Below are 22,108 nucleotides of genomic sequence, written 5' to 3'. Positions count from 1 at the left end.
TAAACAGCCTGCTATATTATTGCTCACTTAAGATTAGGGATGATTTTGCAGAGAAGGAGGTACTCTAAAATCCATATCTATCTCATGAGGACAGAATCTGCAAAGTAATATAACAAGATAGATTTTGAACACATTTTTACACCTTTTTTGAAGGGAGGCAGGACAAATTGTATTCTATCCATGAAAAGACCTGCTGCAATAAAGAACAATATTTTTGCTCTGTAAGCATCTGACTTCTGTTAGCAATTCACTTCTACCATTCCTTGTAGACATCTTGAATTCATTAAGCTTAATTTAAAATCAAAGGAGTATTTTTCCTCTTCCTTATTCATGGATCACATATCAGTTTTCCAACAGATCTACATTAATGAATTTAAATGCTCCATTATGATCTCTCATATTATGACTATAAACACGCCAATAAACACGTTTATGCTATAAATGTGATAATCCTATTTTACTGTTTCAGTTAAGTATCTGAGGTTTTCATACTAAAATACCTAACTCTGTCATACCTGGCTAAATGTACAATTGTTCACATTTCAGCTAAATTTGAAACATTTGATAAGTTATGAGTGATAATGCATCTCAAATCTCAAGACAATGATGGGAAGGATGTTAACATTTTTTAATGCAGTACTTCAGTATTTGTATAGACATATGTTTTTAACTTTCAGGCAGAATTACATCTTCGAGCAGTTCAACTTTTAATTGAGAAGCAGATGTAGGAAGTGAAAGAATTGGCTGAATGTTATGTGCAGTGCTGAAAATTACATTATATGAAGTGGCCACTTCAGTAAGTGGTTTTATTTTACTGAGAGGCTTGTAAACCTATCAATTCTGTGATATGTTTTTGTCAAGGCTGTTGGAAGCTACACACTAGTTAGTGATGTTGTAGGTTTATATGACAAAAATAAGGGAATTTAAAGCTGTGATTGACTGTATCCAAATTCATAAAATAGTTGGTATTACTTGTATGCTATGTTAACTTCTGTATGCCTTAGTCTGATTATAGGCTGAATGTGACAACTGTTATTTGAAAGCTAAAGGACATTTCAGATTTTAAAGATCTGATTTTAGCCAGGGAACCTCTAGTGACGTGGTGTTGATTACAGTTGCTTATTTTATACTGTACTTTAAGAGGGAGTTGGATAGTGAGAAATGTTGAGATTTAAGAAATTATGTACTGGCACTACTCAGTGTAATGTGCAAAACTGAGAGAGAATAAAAGACTCATCTTTTCCCTTAATTCCCTAAATAGGATGAAAGCTAGGTGGGGACAGTGTGTCAGATGAGCTGAGACCAGGTTTTCAGAAATTGAGGACATTCTCAATTTCTCCAATTCTCCATTCTCCAATGGAGATTTCCACTGGAATCTGTTGAGCACTCAGCTCTTTTACCAGTCCAGTTTCCAGACTTTGATTAAGTGTCAAACTCCGGCTGCTGGGTCAATCCAAACCTAGGCTGACAGCAGCTGGAACAAACTGCTGCCTCATGACTTGTCAGGATCCTAAGCCAAGTAAAGCCATTGCCTCCAGCCAGCCCTTAGCTGGCAAGTGTCTGCAGTCATGATATACCACAGACAGCTTCTGAGACTGTGGCATTACTTTTTGTAATCCCGTTCATGCCTTGTCTTGCAATACAGCGCTAAAAACTATGGACATTCCTTGATATAATAATTTATTTTGTTTTTTTCTTACTTGGCACTGCTTCCTATTGTGCAGCAATTTTTAAAGTATTAATCAACATACTAATATCAGCATTAATTTGTCTGTAAGTTATAAACTGCTTTTCCTCACATGTGTGAAGTGTCCTGCCTTAGAACAGATACCCTTCAAACTTCTCTGAAAACATTTTTTCTAAATATAACAAAAAACTTTGAGACGTTTCTGAAAAATAAAATATGTAACTGTTATTGGGAACTGTTAGAGAGAGCATATTAGCTGAAATGTGTCTGTGCTACTTTTCAAGTAGAAACAGGAACAGATTTCCATTTTTCCAATGCCACTAAATCGAACTTTTCTCACTTGAAGGTGACTTTTCTTATCATTTATGCACATGTAAAGCAAAGGTAGATTTTCTCCTTTCTTAAGAGATCTACAGAACAAATGTTTGAAAGCAAACTATTAGAAATATGTAAGGGATGACAAAAGTAGACATTTGCATGCTAGTCCATTTTCACTTACCAAAGTATTGCAATGCCTGTAGTGGTCACGATTTCTCCGTACTGTTGAAGTAGAGAATCTGCAAACATAGATATGTTTAAATGAAATACAACAATAATCTTTTTGATTACATAACTATTACTTAAAGTTAAGACTGCATAAATGCTTTTTCTTATCTTGTGGCCTTTGTAACTTTATAGAAGAAATCTGAACTGAGTATAATCTTATTAATACAGTGAGGTAACATGACAGATCCTTTGCTTAAAATTAAACCAAAGTTATGTTTACAGTTTTAAAGTTAAGCGAGCATGTATACTCTTCCAGGGCTAAGCACAGTGATATTTTGTAAAACAGAAATTCAAAGTTTATTTCTACTGAAGTGCGAAATTTATGGTAGCATCTAGGTTTTAATTTTTTTAAATATATAGGCTTTGGGGATTATTCAATTCATAGAATGAAGATGTGAGCAATTGATTCATAACAAGAACATATGAATGATGTTCTTTCGACCACAAAATCATATCAACTTACTTTGTATAGCACAATCTAGAGTCCTTAAGGCTGAAAGAATCATACATAATGCAATACAAATAAATTCTATTTTTACTGTGCTGTTTGGTTAAAACTTGACCATTTCATATTTAAGAATAATCCAGAATGCATCATTCATTTATAAATAGTTATTGAATATCACATTCTGCTCTGCTCCAGAGCAAACAAACAATATTACTAAAGCTTGTCAAGTGCATGATTTTCTTTGGAAGTTGGCAATTAAAAATTGCATGAGGAAAGTTACAGAAGGTTTTGCAATTCTAAACTGTATTTTAAATAACGTCTTATGCTCCAGCACTGTGAAACTTTCATCTAACAACATTTATGCCTGTGACTTAAGATGTGCTTTACCTAAGTAACACATTTTCTTGTGTGGGTTGTTTTGTTTTTTCTAATGAAATAGTGTCACAGGATCATAGAGTTATAGAATCATTTAGGTTGGAAAAAACCCTTAAGATCATCAGGTCCGACTGTTAACCTAGCACTGCCAAGTCCACTACTAAACTGTGTCCCCAAGCACCATATCTACATGTCTTTTAAATACTTCCAGGGATAGTGACTCAACCACTTCACTGGGCAACCTGTTCCAGTGCTTGACAACCTTTTTTGTGAAGAAATTTTTCCTAATATCCAATCTAAACCTCTCCTGGTGCAACTTGAAGCCGTTTCCTCTTGGAAAGAAGAGACCAACACCCACCTCACCACAACCCCATGTCAGGTAGTCGCAGAGAGCGATAAGGTCTCCCCTCAACCTCCTCTTCTCCAGGCTAAACAACCCCAGTTCCCTCAGCCGCTCCTCATAAGCCTTGTGCTGTAAACCCTTTGCCAGCTTCTGAGTACTAGTAGTAGAAGTATTGAGCTAGCTCTACACACATGTAAGAAAGAATTCATTGCCAAAGGAGTTTATATCTAAGATAATGTCAGGGCAGTAGGCAGATAAAACAGTCAGGTAGAGGATAGAGGATTCATACAGGAAAAATTAAAGAATTTTATTAAAACAATTGTCTTAGTGAGTGAGCTCCCTAACCATTAGACACTGCGGGTATTATGGGAGATGTCTGAGGAAAAAGCAGTCTGCTTCTTAAAGCTGATAGCCTTGGGAAGTAGTTACTTCCTGGGAAAATCATGGCACAGATCCTCCTAGAATGTATGCTAACGCACATGGAGGATGGGTAGGGGATTCGAGACAGCCAGCATGGCTTCACCAAGGGCAAGTCCCGTCTGAACAACCTAGTGGCCTTCTATAGTGGAGTAACCACATCAGTGGACAATGGAAGAGCTACCAATGTCACCTATCTGGACTTCTGTGAGGACTCTGACACAGTCCCCTACAACATCCTTCTCTCAACATGGAGATGTTCTCTTCCATGGAGAGACGTGGAATTGACGGTTGGACTGTTGGGTGGATGAGGAACTGGTTGGATGGTCACATCCAGAGGGTAGTGGTCAATGGCTCAATATGCAGATGGAGATCAGTGATGAGTTGTGTCCCTCAGGGGTCTGTACTGGGATCAGTACTCTTTAATATCTTCAGCAATGACAGAGACAGTGGGTTCAAGTGCACCCTCAGCAAGTTTGCAGATGACACCAGTTTCCCAGCAATCAGAAATCCTTTTTTAGTGGCTTCATTGTGGCTGTGAAGCCAGCATTCATCTATAACTTTATTAGGGGTGTGTTGTAAAATGATATGATGTTAGATACATCAATAGATCAATACAAGCTGGGGGATGAAGGGATCGAGAGCAGCCCTGCCAAGAAGGACTTGGGGGCACTGGTGGATGAAAAGCTGGACAGGAGCCAGAAATGTGCACTCTTGGTCCAGAAGGCCAACCCTGTCCTGGGCTGCATCCAAAGCAGCGTGGCCAGCAGGTCGAGGGAGGGGATTGTGCCCCTCTACTCTGCTCTGGTGAGACCCCACCTGGAGGCCTGCGTCCAGTTCTGGAGCCCTCAGCACAGGAAAGACCTGTTGGAGTGGGTCCAGAGAGGGGCCATGAAAATGGTAAGAGGGATGGAACACCTCCCCTGTGAGGACAGGCTGGGAGGGTTGGGGTTGTTCAGCCTGGAGAAGAGAAGGCTCTGGGGGACACCTTATTGCAGCCTTCCAGTTCTTAAAGGGGGCTTTAAGAAAGATGGGGACAAACTTTTTAGCAGGGCCTGTGGTGACAGGGCGTGAGGGATAATGGTTTTAAACTAAGAGGGCAGATTCAGACTAGACATAAGGAAGAGATTTTTCACAATCAGGATGGTGAAACACTGGCACATGTTGCCCAGAGAGGTGGTAGATGCCCCATCCCTGGAAACATTCTTCAAGGTCAGGTTGGACGGGGCTCTGAGCAACCTGCTCTGGTTGAAGATGTCCCTGCTCATTGCAGGAGGGTTGGACCTTTAAAGGTCCCTTCCAATCCAAACCATTCTATGATTCTTTGATTACTGGAAGAAAAAAAGAACGAGAAAGAAGAACTGAGACATGAATAGCCATTGCAGTGAAAAATGGAGTTGTATTTGATGCATAGGGAATGCATGCAACAGAGGAGGTGATGTAAGGTAACCAACAATTAAGAGGATCTCTGTTGTCACCTTTTTGGCTGAATTTAGGTATGGCATACATATCCAGAACTCCTCCGAAATGTGATGTATTAGCAGGTAGGACCATACACATATTACAGAGGGCTGACAAATGTTAATATTATTTTCGTACCTATTTTAAGGAGTATAGTTTATTTCCCTTCAGACTTGTCTTTTTATTCACCAGTTTTACTTCTGAGTTTATGATTTCCACATTTGAGACAGCTTAATGGCTCTCAAAAAATTGGTGTAATATTTGGGTTCACATTGTGAAGAAGAGAACATTTACTGATTAATTGGTATAAACATTGTAAGCAAGAGGACAACTGCACTATTTATAGTTCCTTTCTCCAAGATGAGACAGAACTTCAGAAAGTGCAATCCATTGGAAGAGAAGACTGTGTCTTGAAAGGCAAGGATGCCATGGCAGGAACAAGTTTAAATCCCAAACCAGATCACACTTTGTTGTTTCAGGGATTTAATTTTTTAATCTTGGAAACTACAGGATTTTCCAGGATGTTCACCTTTCTCAACAAATAATCAGTCCAGATTCCCATCATTGCAAGTATCCAGCAACAAGACTAGAAAATGTTTATCATGTCCAGCTCAGAGAAGAGATCAGAGAATGTTCAAAAATTAGAACTACGCACCTTTTCTTATTGATATTAAGAAGCTGCTTTGGGAATATCTTGGGTAGTAACTGGGAGGCTTTTAGCAAGCACCATTTTACCATTTTTATTAGAGGCCTACAATTACCTGTAAACTAGCGCTGATATTTTTATTCCGACTCAGCTGCTAATTCTTCAATGACTTTCTTAATTTTCCTCTCCTATTTTCTGAGCTGTGGAGTAGGGGAAACATGGTGTGGTGTCTTAGGACAATTTTTACATGTGGAAGGTCTTTACTACAAAACCACTTTATATTCTAAGCATTTAGATTTCTAAGTACTTGACATAATTGATCTCACAAGCCTTTTCAATAAATTTGAGATTCATAGAACAGGTCTTCAAATAATAGTACTAACTGGATTACTGTCCAAAGTGCTTTCCTAGACTCGTTTTCTTCTATCCAAATACCTTGAGTGGGTGGACTTTGTAAGCTCTCCAGCTTTCTAGGTGACTCCAGTACTTGGATGCCTCCAGTATCTCTGATCTGCCTGCAGAACATCTGTAGAAAGATACAGAGACCATCAACGCAGATGGTCCATGCAACAGACCCACTTGGGAGACAGGCTTATTATCTTCATAATGTGATTTTGACTTCTGCTCTACTTTTTAATCATAGAATCATAGAATATTTTGGGTTGGAAGGGACCTTTTAAGGTCATCTAGTCCAACCGCTCTGCAATGGGCAGGGACATCTTCAACTAGAGCAGGTTGCTCAGAGCCCTGTCCAACCTGACCGTCATTAATGCGTGACAGCTTCTTAGGTTCCATGCACACTGGAATCTTCAGATTTACAGATGGGCTGGGCAGGATCAAGGCAACACAGGCAGCATGTTTTACATTTGCTGGGCTTACCACTTATGCCTCAACACCGCACATGCCCACATATTCCTGGCCATGAAACCCTGCAGGGAAGTATGGGCTCACTAGAGGTGAGAGGGGAGAATATATGCAGGTGATGCCACCGAGTGCAAAAAACATTTCAGATTTTTCCTTCTGTGCAGTAGTAAATTGCTTGTTCACAAGGACCACAAAAATATTCCTTGTAGAAATGGAAGGTTAAATATAGTAACATAAAAAATTACTCTTGCAAACGTATATGTGTAATTTTAATTGACTGAGCTACAAAATTAAACCTCCATGCTGTCTTATTCTATATGGAAAGAGTTCTCAGGCCCATTCCAAATTCATGCTGGCAGTGGTAAGACGAGAGGTGTTTTGGGGGCAGAAATAGATGGACAGAGTGCTGATTTGACAGTAATAAATCCAAGATAGTAAATTATACCATTGTTGGTAATTTGCAAAGGAGAAGGTGATTCTTCTGCATTTAAAAAATGTGCTATGAAATTACAGGTTTCTAGCTCTATTACAAAAAATATTTATTCTTTTCTTAGCCTTGCATTCTATAATTTCTTAAATTATACTTTTCTGTCTTTTTTTTTAGAGGAACTTCATTGAGAATGAGCTTTTTCTCTTCCAGCCACCAAACTTGTTCCTATGCATTATAAGAATGCATGTGAACTTAGCATGTCATAGAGAAGAAGCCTTTGCAGAGATATTCTCATGGAAAATGCTTATGTGTTGTTCAGAAAAGAAAATGCCAGAGCCAGAAATGGCTCCTCCCTCTCTGTGACTGAAAGTTTGTGGGTGTAACCTAATCCAAGGTTCACATTTAGGACTAACAGTTTATATCCATCTTGTAAATTGTGTGTAGCTTGGGCTTTTTAAGGGACACAGAGGAATAGCATCCACAATTCTTTGTTTTGGGATTTTTTTGGTTGGGGTTTTTTTGTTGTTGTTTTCAGCATATCTGAATCTTTTAAAACTCTAAGTGTGTTAGTTTATCTGGAACTGGTAGAGAGAAAAGCCTTGTTGTAGGAAGCCTTTTTGTTAATTCTGCATCCTTCTGTGTGGACCTACCTGGTGGTGGTATATTGGAGTCAGTGAGCATAGTCGTTGCCATGTACATTTGTTCAGTTTCATACCATTCAAATCAGGTGTTTAATGGCATCAGGCACTGAAAAGACATTCCTTTGTGTAGCTATTTCCTGCCAGCACTTTGAGCAATTAACTCACATTTAACAGCTAAACGACTACAAAAGCTTGCCACACACACAGTTCCCAAGAAAAAGCAGTCAATTTATCTAGCCATTTCTTAAATAGTGTCCCAAGTTTTCTGCCAGTCTCTTAAGGCTAGCTCTACTAGGAAAATGACCTGTCACTGACAGTGTTTGTTGACTGTTGTAAGTCTCTAGAATGCCAATGGCTGACAGTGTTTCCCTTCAACATTTACGGGATTCAGGTAGTAGCTTGGACCAATGTCATGTCTACACTAGGATCTTTTCAAAGTAGCGTTTCCGCTGGGAAGGACTGGCCAGCATTGCGATTTCACTTCACTGGGTCCCCGTGGAAGTGCTTTTGTCAACAGAGCACCTCTATGCAGCAAGAAGGTGCAGTGACAAAAGATGTTTTGTGCTGCCCATGGGCATTATATAGTCACCCACAGCATCATTTGTGGTGCTGCGCCTCAAGGCACTGTGGGAGCCCAGGTACGCTCTTCTGTCATGATGTGACATGCCAGAAACATGCTGTTTAACATACCCTGTGTACAGACAGGAATATGTTTTTGCAGCTAATATGTATGCTTTTTCTTCCTTAAATATCGTACCTGCCCCTCTAGTCCCTGACATAGTTAGCTCTTACTTTACACTGTGTACTATCTCTTCATCAGAAACAGAATCTATCTATCTGTCATCTTGTCCTGTCATCTGTGCCAGCTGAAAGATGTCCGGGACTGCTCTTTAGTGAGGCTACAGCATTATTAAACTCTTGAGCCTTTCCTTAACTCTGCTTTAGCCTGGTGAATATCTAGTGTGTCACAAGGGCTGGCTTGTGAGGATGAGTAGAGGTTTTCCAGAAATAGCTGAGGACTTGGGAGTTGAGGTGGACTTTTCACCCTTTTGATCTTGGGTAGCAGCATTCAAAACTGTGACCTGTGAAATCATTTTCTTGAATCTATGGTGGGGCTACTCCTAAAGTAGTGTCTGTTCTGCAGCATCCATGCAGGTACTTTAGCCTAGAAATATCTTTTATCAGTGACAATGACGTCTGGGGAACTGGTTTAAATTCTAGGATTTTATCAATACATTTGAGTCATTAGCTCCAACATATTCACTACTATAATGTAAGTTTTATAGGCAGGGTTCTGTAAACTAGGGCTAAACAATACTTTTTTATAAAGACACTGGAAGATATGACAACCAAACAGTGAGAGATCATTTTCATGTTGTAGACAGCCTATCTAATTCATTCTCAGGGTTCATAAAATTTTTGAGGGCATGTATTTGGATGCCATTCAACATTGACATAAGCTACCTGACACCGATGTCAGTAAAAATGATTGAGTAACTGGATTTTCAGAGGAATTTGGTAATCAGTGTCTTACCTTCTGACTGCCTGATTTAAAGAACTTCTGAAAATGAGATTACAGGATCTGGGTCCACTAATTGGAGGGAGTATTCTATTGCTTTTTGTTTAATCATCCAGAACTTTTCCTTGTTTGGAATGTATACAAGAGCAGCCTCATAGAAAATTATGGAACTGTTAAATTTTTTGTATATGTTACTGGGGAGTCTGGGGGCAATAATAGCAATGTTTGAGTTTGGGTTGACCTTTTCAAGAAATCTGGGATTTTTACAGCTGTGGTAGAAAGTATTCAACTGTTTACAAAACTGTGCGTTCTGTTCACTAGCTCTAAAAATACATATCTTAGCAAGTATTTGCCACCTCTTCTACAACAGGAAGCTATAGAAGATTTGCAGCCTTATTCAGATGAAATTCCCAAGACCAGGAGCACAGCTAAGTCATGCCTGGTTTTATGAAAGTGTCACTTGGGAGCAGCAAAGATTATTCAGTTATTTTTTATGTGGTTTTATTTCTTCCCTTCGGACATTAAACAACACTTGAGTTAGTTGCTAAGAATTGGCACTACAGTTTTAAGAGTGGTGTTACCCATTAGTATTTGGTCAGTTACCAATGCTATTGCCTGCCTGACGAGGGTTATTTCTCTCCTTTTGCTTTCAGCATCCGTGTTCCCCAGCACACAGACAATTCGAAGTGGAACAGCAGCTGGGGCAGTGTCCTTGTCCCACCCCAGCAGCCACCCCTCCCCAGGACGTAATGTACAGGGTAGTCCTCTCCATCCTCCCCCACAGTTACCTCTTCTCTCAGCTGCGGACTCAGAGAGGTAAGCCCAGCCTCTGCTTCTCACATGCTGAGCCTGGGGCAGGACTGCCTTCAGAGCTGCCAGGATGGGTGGAAACTGAATTTTTGGTGTGCAGAAAAATTGTTACCCGGGTGGCAGCCCCCGGGTAACAATTGCTCTGGGTATGGGTTTACCAGGGAAGGAGAGGTGAAAGGAACTATTTTATCCCAGCCTGGGCCCAGAGGCTTTCCATCCATCTGCATTTCAGAGACTTCCTCCAATGCCCTCTTGATCTCCACTAGTGGCCTGAGCAAGGAAAGTCGTACTGGCTGGGACACTAAACGTCAGAGGAGCCCAGCTATACCTTACAGAATGGGGGCCCTGAGATTCATGTTTCTGTTTACTTGTGATGGGACCGTCATATTCTGTGTGCTCTCCAATACCAAGTGTTTCTGCAGGAACTTGGCTTTTTTTTTTTTCTTGACGTTTTATTAGGACCAATAGATAATGAAAGAATTTTTAATTCACTGGTTTGAGAGCTTGATTTACAGTCAGAATTTATATTATGCTGGCTAGGTACAAATGCCTTGACATTTGCTGTTTCCATGATTTTAGGTATCTCAGTGATGTGAAAGCAGATTGCTTGGAAGTGTTTTAATTCTCATGTTTAGATATTCCTTAATTTTTTTTTCACAGTCTTTCCAATTATTCATATAGAGTATGGTACTGTAGATTTCCACTTAGTTCATTGAACCAGAAGTCTACCAGATTACAAAACAGAAGAGGCCTAAGCAAATAGCTTTTCAGTGGAAAAGTCAGGAAGATATACCATCACACAAAAAACTGAATTCTTACTATATGTATATGGTATTTAAACATTATTTTATTCATTTCCCTATTTTTCAGTCCTCTAAATGAGAAATTGCTGTATTTATTAATGTATTTAAAGTGTTTCATTTCCTTGAGTGACAGAAATGCCAGTAATTTGGAGAGCACAAAGTGTCCAATTATAAATCTGAAAAGAACATTCACTATATTTCAATTACTGATAAATGAGCATGATTTCTCTGGAGGAAAGCAGTATTCTGCCTTGTATCAGAAAGGTGGAAGAACATGATGGCTCAGGGAACTGACAACAGGTGAAAGTACCTTTTGATTTCAGACTGCACATGTGAATTCAGCCAGTTCTGGAGCCACTGGGAGTTGCTGAGCTTTTTGTACACCAGTCTGAGATGAAACTTTCATGATCGTTGGAGCTCATGTAGTGGTTCAGTGCTTCCTCTCCACTCCTGGCCACACGGTCCTGACCTTTTTCCCTTGCCCTGGCTCTGGCCCTCTGTGCAAACTCTGGGGCTGCCTGTGCTCTCTTGCCTGACCCAGAGGCTTTTCCTTCCCAGTACAGTTTTCTCTCCAGTGTGTGAGCTGTCCAACGTCCATATCCAACGAGGTGACGGGCAAGGACAGATCAATAGTTATTACGGGTATAAATTTCATTATGAAAGACAGCGATCTTCTCATTAGCCCATTTCTGAGAAAGCTACGGGTCTAGGACCATAGCAGATGCATTTAGAGTATGACTTAACTCATTAAGTCCTTGAATGCGTTACAGACCTCAGATACTACAGTACTCTGCAGAATAACAGTAATAAAAACCTAGTGTGATTGATACAGTATATACAATCTCTAGAAAGGCCTTAAGTGCTAATTGCCATACCTGGAGCTACTTTGGATTAAAACAAAAGCTGTTAGTATATTCATTTAGGTAGTGTGACAAATAACAATTTGAATTCAGAAAAGAAAAGAAGAATTACAGCAGTGTTGGTTTGATTACAGAACATGTAATACAAATTAAGGGAAATGTTTAAAAGACAAAGTAATGCAGAATCTGCATCATGAATCTAATACAGTCCACCCGCCTAGGGGCCCTGTGAGTAGGCTGTGATTTACACCACTTCATGGGTGTGAACTGAACAAACCATCACTTCAGTACACAAAGTGCCAGAGACAGCGTCTTCGAAAGGTGTCAATCACCCTGCTTATCACCATCTCCTCATGGAGGGGACTGCAGGATTTAGAGGTGCGTGCAGGGGGTTTGTTCCCCGTATGCTGCGCGGTTCCTGACACACCGTGCGTGCCTGGGGTCATTTCAGAGCTAGGGCTGGTTGGCGAGCGCTTGCCCCTGCGATAGCCTGCGCCGGGGGAAAGACGGCAGTCCAAGCTGGCCTGGCTGTTTCGGCAAGTCTGGGGGCCAGCCATGTGCCCCTTACGTTTTGGACAGCAGGCTCAGGTTTGTGAGTGACAGAAGCAGAAGGAAATAAGCACTTTACCTACATCTAGAGGTACCATGGGGTAGAGAAATAATTGGAGGGCTTCTTTTGCGTCTTTCTCCACCTAGGTGGTAAAAGGGAGAGCGTGGACTTGATTAAGCCTTGTTAATGTGAGAAACTGAACGAAACATGGGACATACCTTACGCTGCTTTCATTCTGTGTACAGAACTCGATGTACAGAGAATGCAAGTCACATAGAGAGTTTAGATTCAAGAAGCAACTTCATTTACCAAAGGAGAGAGCGCGCATAATAAAAATGCAAATTTACATTTTGTTTGTTCCAGCTCTTTGATACTTAACTTTCAGTGCTCATCTAATATTAAATACTGCAACTGTTCAATGAAGGTACCAAATGGTAATGGTACCCAAAACAGTATGTATAAAAGGGAATATGTACTTGGCTTCCTTCTCACTTATTTTTTGTAATAAAAGGAGACATGGGCATTCAAGGAAGATGAAAAAATAAATTAATTAAAACCCAGATAAAAAATACTAGTTTTATATGGCATAGTTAACATGTGCAGCTCAGTGCCCAAAATTGATGGTGCCAAATGCTTGAAATTATTTGATTTTTTAAATTCTTTTATTATTTATTGAATTACCCAACATATACATTTTGCTTTTTAAAGCTTGCTTTTCTGAAAGAAGTAGCATGTTAACGAATGTGAGACCAGAACAGAATTTTTCATTCAGACTTGGTATTACAGACGATTTTTCACCTTCTTGTGAAGCAGACCTAGTGGGATGTCCCTGAAGCACGACACATCCTGGCTTGACAGGAATTTCTAGACACTGTGTAAAGCTGGAAAGAAAGACTTAGGGCTGAACTGTTCAGTTTAACATTACTCTAATACTATAATAAGTTCTGCAACAGTGCTTCTTTTTGATTATTTGAGTATGTGGTTACATTCCTTTTATGCTTTTGCTGTAAAATAGTAAGAAGCTCCAAGCCAGACATCCAGAAGCAAAAGCCTCTTAGTAGTTCTAACCAAGGAGTCAAGACATCCAATCTTCACATATTACAAAGCCCTTTGTATGTGGGGCTGCCTCGAAGAAAGTCTTTAGTTAAAGACTTTAACAGTGTGGTTTTGAAATCAGTACAGTAAATTCTTTCCAGGCAGGGACACTTCAGAGGACTGTCTGCTTAGACATTATCAGGTTTTTTGTTAATGAGCAAATGACACATCTAAATGACAGATGCTGAAGGGTGGAGGTAGCAGCAAGTCTAACCCTGAACCTGAGCCACAGAATCATAGGATCACAGAATCATTTCAGTTGGAAAGAACCTTAAAGATCACTGAGTCCAACCATTAATCCAACACTGCCAAGTCCACCACTAAACCATGTCCCTGAGCACCACATATACATGTCTTTTAAATGCCTTCAGGGATGATGACTCAGCTACTTCCCTGGGCAGCCCGTTCCAGTGCTTGACAGCCCTTTTGGTGAATACATTTTTCCTAATATCCAATCTGAACCCCGCGTGGTGCAACTTGAGGCCATTTCCTCTTGTCCTCTTGCTTGTCACTTGGGAGAAGAGACCAACACCATCCTCGCTACAACCTCCATTCAGAGACAGCCTGGCAAAGCTCAGCGTTTTTCTCCAGTCTGTTTCCACACTTCTTTTTTCCAAAGGCACTCTTTTCCTCTTCTTTGTATTTGCAAGAACTCATTTCTCTAATACAATATAGCCACAGAAAATGTTGAAGAGATTTTAAAGTTATATATCTCTGTCTTCAGGGAATCTGTATATTGAGGTGGCTGGTCACAGCTTCCTTCCTTAAATTCCACTGTAAATTCCACTTAAATTTTCCTTTCTCCTTCTCACCAAAGAGCATGTTGTACTGGTCAGAGGGTCTGTTCTTTCTTCCTGTTGTCCCTTCTTTGGGCATGATGGACTGCTGGTTTGATCTGAAATAGCAGTTCCTGTGTTCCTAAAGCTTGAGCATAAAAAGGATTTTTAAGCACTTGTTAATGACTGAAAAGAAGGATATAAAATTAAAGTCTACTGGCATGTGCAATCTACTCCCTCAAGACTCCATAGGGATAGAAACCTGCTGTGGGATCATTGCTGTGCAGGGTGTGAGGCAGAGCTTGACAAGTGCAAATTCAGTGGCTGAACAAAACTAGGAACAAAAATTTTTTTATGGGAGAAGATACTCTTCCTTTAAAAATAAAAATCATTTGCAACAGAAAAATCATTGGAGAGAAACATGTTGTATCAGAGGTAGGTAAAAAACTTAGGGTTTTACTATTTTGGTCAAATGATTGCGTTCATGGCTTTTGGGGAAAACATTTGATTTTTCAAAATTGTGCTTGGCAAAAGCTATGCTTTCCTTACAAGTGTTTTTAAACTGTATTTATTTGATTGGCATTGACAGCTAGCTGCACTAACTTACAGTGCAATATGTTGGCTTCCAGAATACTGTATTACAACAGAATGTTCCCCCCACTGACAGTGGACTGAGGAGCTGCAAAGTCATTAGCACACAGCATAAAGTGTGGACCCAAACCAAAATGTGAGGTAACAGCAGAATGACAGGGGTGTTTAAAGCAGAGAATGGAGACATCACCCCAGATTTTCTGGATTTGCCAAGAAAGACAAAGGCAATCAAGAGGGAGCAAGCATAGATTGTTCCTCACTTAACATGTCAGAAAGAACAGCACTGTACGGGACACTGTTGGAGTCAACAGCCTGCTACAGGGAGCTTATGATTTGTCCTCTGTCCAGCCAAAACTTCAACTGTAATAAGATGAAAGCCTGATCTCCTGGCTGTGTCAGCTGCATAACATTTGGATATGTTCCCAAACTGTTGCAGCCCAATAAGAAGAATTAGAACTCAGCCAGTTAACAGAGCAGCAACCCAGTAAATTGTGTTTACTAATTGTTCAAAGAAAACTATGACCTCTGAAGAAAAAAGGAAGACCAAAGTTTTCAGCTTTAATGTTCCATTTCCATTTTGGAAGCATATTGAAAGCAACTATAAGGACTGATGCTGTCTAAATGGTGGCACATGCTTTACTTTTCAGTGCAATGTTGAGAAAAAGCAGAGAATGAAGCCATAGCTACATCCACCATAGTTACATAGTTCCTATCTAAAATAATTACTGTTAGTAGCATTTTGTGCCATAGTGTAGCATGGATTAATGGTAGGTAAACTATGTGTTCTCCTCTCTCCTCATTCATACGCAGCTTCCTTTCTTTTCAATATATTTTTAACAAATATATAGTTGCAATGAAAATGTTTTGTTTCCTATTCCCGAGCAAACAACAGAATCCCTTCACTTGCTATTACTACTACTGTTGTAAAATATGCTGTTATCATTACTTTTGTCATGCTTCTAGTCCCCTGCAGAATTTATTTGAAATTTATTAGAATAATTGGAATTAACCTTTTTTCCAAGCAAACTACTGGTTGGGAAAAGTGAAACACAGAATTTGATACAATATGGAAGAATGATCTTTTGCTTTATTAGCAAAAATTTACTTCTTTTCTAGAACTCTGAAACAGTGCAAACAGGAAGAACAGAAATATACTAACCCCCTAGAGATACGGAATTGACAGAACTGCTGTCCTGCAGCCCAAGTGGTTATTTGGTATTTGGGTTCTTAACAGAAAAATTGGTTGTGTCAGACATTTTTGGTGTAATCTGGCTTATTTACAAAAAAGGCCGTAAAAAGTTGAGCAAGATGGGAGACTTGATGAGCAAGACTGGCAGACTGGTAACAACGGATGAGAAGTCTGAGGTATTGAGCAAGGACTTTGTCTCAGTCTTCACTGGCAACCTCTCTTCCACATCTCTTAAGGGGATGGCCTGCAAGACAATGACTGGAGGAGCAAAGTCCCTCCCACCATAAGAGAAGATCACATTCAAGACCACCTGAGAAACCTGAACATACGTAAGTCTAAGGGACCTGACCAGATGTATCCCAGAGTCCTGAGGGAATTGGCTGATACAGTTGCCAAGCCACTCTCCATTACATTTAAAAAGTCCTGGCAGTCAGGTGAAGTCCCCGATGACTGCAAAAAGGGAAACATTGCACCCATTTTTAAAAAGGGTAACAAGGAGGACCTTGGGAACTACCGACCTGTCAGTCTCACCTCTGTGCCTGGTAAGATCAGGAACAGAAGCTCCTAGAAGCTATGCTAAGGCACATTGAGGACAGGAAGGGGATTTGAGACAGCCAACATGGCTTCAACGAGGGCAAATCCTGCCTGACCAACCTAGTGGCCTTCTATGATGGAGTGACCACATCAGTGGACAAGAGAAGACCTACTTATGCCATCTGTCTGGACTTCTGTAAGGCCTTTGACACAGTCCCGAACAACATCCTTCTGTCTAGATTGGAGAGACATGGAATTGATGGTTGGACTGTTGGGTGGATGAGGAACTGGTTGGATGGTCACATCCAGAGGGTAGTGGTCAATGGCTCAATATGCAGATGGAGATCAATAACAAGTGATGTCCCTCAGGGGTCTGTGCTGGGACCAGGACTCTTTAATATCTTCATCAATGACAGAGACAATGGGATTGAGTGCACCCTCAGCAAGTTTGCAGGCGACACCAAGCTGAGGCTCTGGGGACACCTTATTGCAGCCTTTCAGTGCTTAAAGGGGCCTTATTTCTTATAAGGAATATAAGACAGGAACAAACTTTTTAGCAGGGTCTGTTGCAACAGGACAAGGGATAATAGTTTCAAACTACAAGAGCGTAGATTCAGACTATATATAAGGAAGATATTTTTTATGATGAGGGTGGTGAAACACTGGCACTTGTTGCCCAGAGAGGTGGTAGATGCCCCATCCCTGGAAACATTCTTCCAGGTCAGGTTGGATGGGGCTCTGAGCAACCTGCTCTAGTTGAAGATGTTCCTGCTCGTTGCAGGGGGGTTGCACTAGATGACCTTTAAAGGTCCCTTCCAACCCAAACTATTCTATGATTCTATTACTCTATGAAAGTCTTAAATACTGCTTCCTGTAATACATTAGTGGCTCTCAAAGATTTGTCAAGGTTCATTCTCTTTGACAATAAAAAGGGTCAGAGTAAGCTTTTATCTTCACCTTTTTTTTTTTTAAAGTAAGTCTGCCCTTACCCTTTTCTCTGCCGATTCAAGGTAATCTTTATACCCACATTTGAAATGTGCTTTCTGCCAACCTATGAATATGGCCACACAGGAAGGAGAATTTGAAAGAGAAAGGAAAGGCAGAAGTATGAGGGGGAACACATGGTACCATTAGTGCTAAAAACAGTAGCTCAGAAATTTTATCTCAGATGCCAAATCAATGATATTGGCAGCCAATTTATAGGTTTTTTTTTAATGACTTTACACATTTTTTGTCTGCATTTTGAAATTTGACTCTTGGTGTTACTTCTTCTTTCAATTATAGGTATGCAGATGTTCATGTGTGTGCATATATAGTGATTAGATTAGCCACTTCTTCTCAAAAAAAGATACGTAATTCCACCTTTCCTTTGCTGTAGTGGTTCTTACTTCTAAATCTGTCTTACAGTTAATTATTCCCCAATTCTGCCCCCAAAATGCCAGTCTTCCCACCTTCCCATCCTTTCTGTGCTTCTCGCTTCTGCAGAGTGAGGTTTCAAGCATTGAGGGAGGACAGAAAAGCAGAAAGATTTGGGATGCTGCCTTGTGTTCTTTCTGTTGCACTTTTCCTAATCTCCTGAAAAAAAAAGGCAAGGAGAACTCAGCCTCCTGTGGCAGCTTGGAATTGCTATTCTCTTTCAGAAGGTGGGTAAGTGAAGAAGGCAGTGAGACAAAGGGGTTGCCTTTTAAGATGGGACTGAAATCCACAAGAGACCTGGACTTTTTGTTGTCATCAGCATGCTGGCTCCTGTCTTGCACCAAATTTCGGGCTCTTCCGTCTCCCCTTAGAAAGGGGAACTGGCTACTTAGCTACAGAGAGCTCTGTGAAGTGGATGCAGGTGACAACTCTTGGAGACATCAAGCAGTGAAGGTGGGAGAAGGCCACTGAGAGATGCCTGTGTAAGCACAATGCCCGATATCATTGGGCCAGTCATGGACTTTCATGAGCTTCCTGAGGCTGGGAGTGTGAAATCAAAGGAAAGACTGCCAGCCTAAAAGAACAGCAGCCAGGATAATTCTGAGGTGATGCATCTTTCAAATTCCCATGGAAAAAGGGTAGCACCATCAAAAAGCCATAGGTCAGGCAGAGCTTTGAGTGGTAATTCTCTTCTTGCTTTCCTTGTTTCCAATCAGCTTGAAGAGTGACTACTTGATATCACAGTTGTAATACATGTATCCACTGTTTTGGATTGCAATGGCAGTTCTTCTTGTTGGAAAGTTTAACAAAAAAGGGTTTCTGTACCACTAAGTTATCAGTATTTCCTCCACCTACAAAAATAACCCCTTCAGCCCTTTGATGCCTAGACAATTCAGCACAGCCAGTTCTTTAATTGAGTCTCAAAGCACTTGAGTTTCTAGGTGAAGAAACCCCTTGTATATATCCTTGTTACAGACACGTACAATGTTGTTTCCCCACCACACCGAAGATTCATTTACATGTGGCCAACCATGCTAAAATAAACTATATGAATAGTTATAATTACTATATAGGTACAGTATTTATATTATATAAATAAAGTGTTACTATTAGCTTTCCTCTTTGCTTCCTTTTCCACACATTGCTTAGATTGTGCATGTAGTTTACATTTGGGCCAGCTCCAGTCAACAAATGCTGGAGTAAAATCTTTTTTCTGTGTAGCTGTGACCAGTAATGGTCATTAATTAAACCCCTATATATATGCCATTTTACCTAATCTCATCATAACAGGTAAATTTTGGTAACTTTGTCATCTATCTTGCTTACTACCAAATCTAGTCATTCCCCAGCAGGACATTTTTTCATAGCTACTGTTGGAAAGGGAGAGGCTACTCGATGGCTCCAGAAACATTTCTGCTCTGATTTTGCATCCAGCAAGCACAGGGGAGGACACCTTTCTGCAAATCTGGCTGGTTCCTGATTGCATCAACTCCAGGGCTTGGCCACAATTCTTGATGGCAGTTTCCAAGTGGTTACAAGCTGGTTCTGATTGTTTCTGGAACGAAATTAAATTTGCAGTTCCCCCAGTAACACACTGTGATTTGTTCAGGGACAAATCTGGACTGAGACAAGTCCAAGTTTCTCTTTTGTTAGGCAGAAGGGAAGTAAAAGTAGATAACTATAGTCACCCGTATGAGTAAGCCAGGAATTCATGAAGTGATTCATAAATCATAATAAAGACCACTAAAGTCTACTAAAAAGGAGTCCTGTCTGGCTGTACAAAGTAGTGCATTATTGTTGGGAGGGTTTTTTGGATGTTAAATCAAATGTGAAATCTGTAAAACTGTGCTTTTTACTTTGAGTTTTGAAAAGGATTTTTTCCCTGTTGTTGACTGGTGGTTAAAACCATTTCTCAGAGATTAATTTTCACAAATGAATTTTGAAAACACAGAGGGTGATACCCATAATTTTTTAAATAATAGTAGTAATAAAAGGCTGTCTATGCATTGCTCTTAATCTCTGTCAGCAAGTAACAGTCTTTCTGTGTGAGTGCTATACAAAAAACTAACTCTAGTCCTTATGCAGGAGACATATAACCAGGTAGTTGTAGCACTTTTTAAAAACCTCTGATATTTTTACAACAATATAGTTATTGATTTCTCTTTTTAAAAAAATTATTCTCTAGTATTATTGTGAAACACACGCATGCTTTATTCCCTTCCTCCCCAGTATGTATTTAAGTCCACAATGCATCAGTTACCTTGAACAATGAAATGTTTGACACATTAAAGTCTCAGTGACTCCGTAGTGGCATTTTTATTTCCTCTATCTATATAGCATATCTGAAGTAATGCATGTGTTTATAAAGTTAATATGAAATCAGCACAAAGGCCATCCAAACCCTATCTAATATGCCTAAAACGCGATTCTCAAAGAAAACTGAGTAGGCAGTAAATCATCCATAGTTCATCTTGACACTTGCTATACTCCAGATGTAAATTACGGACCTGTAAGAAATGTGGTAAATAGGTTTCAAATTAAATAAAAATTACACAGGCAGATACTGATTCTGAGCTGCAGCATAAAAGATCTCAGGTGTCTTTGATTTAAATGCAGTTATAAGCTATACAATGTCCCTGTCCAGAGGTGTTCAGTAGCGCTCCTACCACAGTCGCACCTTCTGTTGTATTCAGGGTGAGTTTACAGTTTCCTTACATTTCTGCATGAAAAACATTCTTTATTGCTAGGTTAAAAAAAAAAGTCACCTAGTGTACTGAGGTCCAGCTTCAGGAGAACAAGGACCAGATCCACACTTGAGAATCCCGGCAGATCGCGCTAACGGCCGGCACCAGTCTCTCTTAGCAGCAGCTACCGAGCACACCCACCACGGAGAAGGGGAGGTGGGTGCTCTGGCTCGGCACGGACTTGCGTCTTGCTTTAGGACTGGAGAGAGAGGCTGATCTGGGACGGGAATACCACACAACTTTTCACTCACCCTCGTGCAGAAGTATCCTGGCTCTTTCTTGTTGGCCTTCCCAGCTCTCCTCTCGTGGGTGAGAAAGTGGCCCTGAGCCATTCCGGAGCTCAGGCTGGCTTTTCGTTTACTAATGAGACCCCACTGCTCTAGTGGGTAGTTCGGTCATTGAGGGCACGGACCAGAGCTCTTATAACCTCAGCTTTCCGTCTGCAAAAATTACTGTAGCACCTATTTGTAACGTACTTTGAGGTATGCAATTTTAAGGAAATGTAGAAAAAAAGTTAAACTGACAAAGTCTGTAAAACCCTTGTGTAAAATCCTCAAAGTGGTGTGTGTCCTTGGTGTGCCAGTAGTGACAGAGCTGTGCAAAACATAATACTGAAGTGATGAACCTCTGTGGCAGCTGCACCACCAGGTTTGGTCTGAATGGTTCTTCTCCTCTGCCAGGATTGTTAAGTTTATGCTTTGAGTACAGAATAACTTTTGATGGGGTCAGACTCAACTGGAAGCGATTTAACACTTGCCTTTATGAACATTATATTGACTTCAGTTTCTTCATTTTCAAATGCGCTATGTAACACACAAAGATTTCTAGAACTTGAAACCTGAACCTGAACCTTGTATCTTAACTCCTCAGTGTCCCGTTACCAGAACTGACTGCTCACTTCTGCTGAGGAAGGGCAGTGACGATACAGTTGATACAAAGCCTTACAAGGAGACAGCTGGCAGTGCCTCAGAAATCAGGTCCCCCATGAGGTATCTCCTCCCATGAAGACTTAAACTCCCCCACAGAAGTTGTTTTCCGTCATAAGGGTGCAATTCGAACTTCTAATTTCCCAGCTGTCAATCTAATGATATGTCACCATTCAAAAATATATTTTCTCTGTATCTGGGCAGCACACTATTCTTTTGGAATTCTGTATCTATGCAGACTGCTAAACATAATAGTGACCTAAGTAAAGCAGAAACAATCTTTAGCTCTTACATTTTGGGGATTTTACAGTTTTGTGTTTCTGAACTCCTAGGTTTGTTGCTTCAGCTCCTTCTCCTCACCACATCAGCCCCCAGAGAATTTCAGTTCCTCATCACATGATGCAGAGACGGACTCCACAACCTACCCACCTTCAACA

At 40.4% G+C, this 22,108-nt stretch overlaps 1 protein-coding gene across 1 annotated transcript in view; it reads left to right on the top strand.

Moving 5' to 3' along the window:
• The window catches only part of LOC104623963 (zinc finger protein GLIS3-like), a gene marked incomplete at its 5' end in the record, with an annotated part of 52,730 nt that overhangs the window by 19,280 nt on the left and 11,342 nt on the right, over nt 1-22,108 (top strand). The window contains 2 exons of the mRNA XM_010291199.1: nt 10,031-10,193; nt 22,004-22,108. Of these exons, the coding sequence (XP_010289501.1) occupies nt 10,031-10,193; nt 22,004-22,108 (268 nt within the window). The remainder of the gene's footprint in view (nt 1-10,030; nt 10,194-22,003) is intronic.

This window comes from Phaethon lepturus, unplaced genomic scaffold, assembly GCF_000687285.1.
Source record: "Phaethon lepturus isolate BGI_N335 unplaced genomic scaffold, ASM68728v1 scaffold4557, whole genome shotgun sequence".
Classification (NCBI taxonomy): domain Eukaryota; kingdom Metazoa; phylum Chordata; class Aves; order Phaethontiformes; family Phaethontidae; genus Phaethon; species Phaethon lepturus.
The sequence above is the reverse complement of the archived record's forward strand: the minus strand, read 5'-3'. Positions and strand labels throughout refer to the sequence as shown.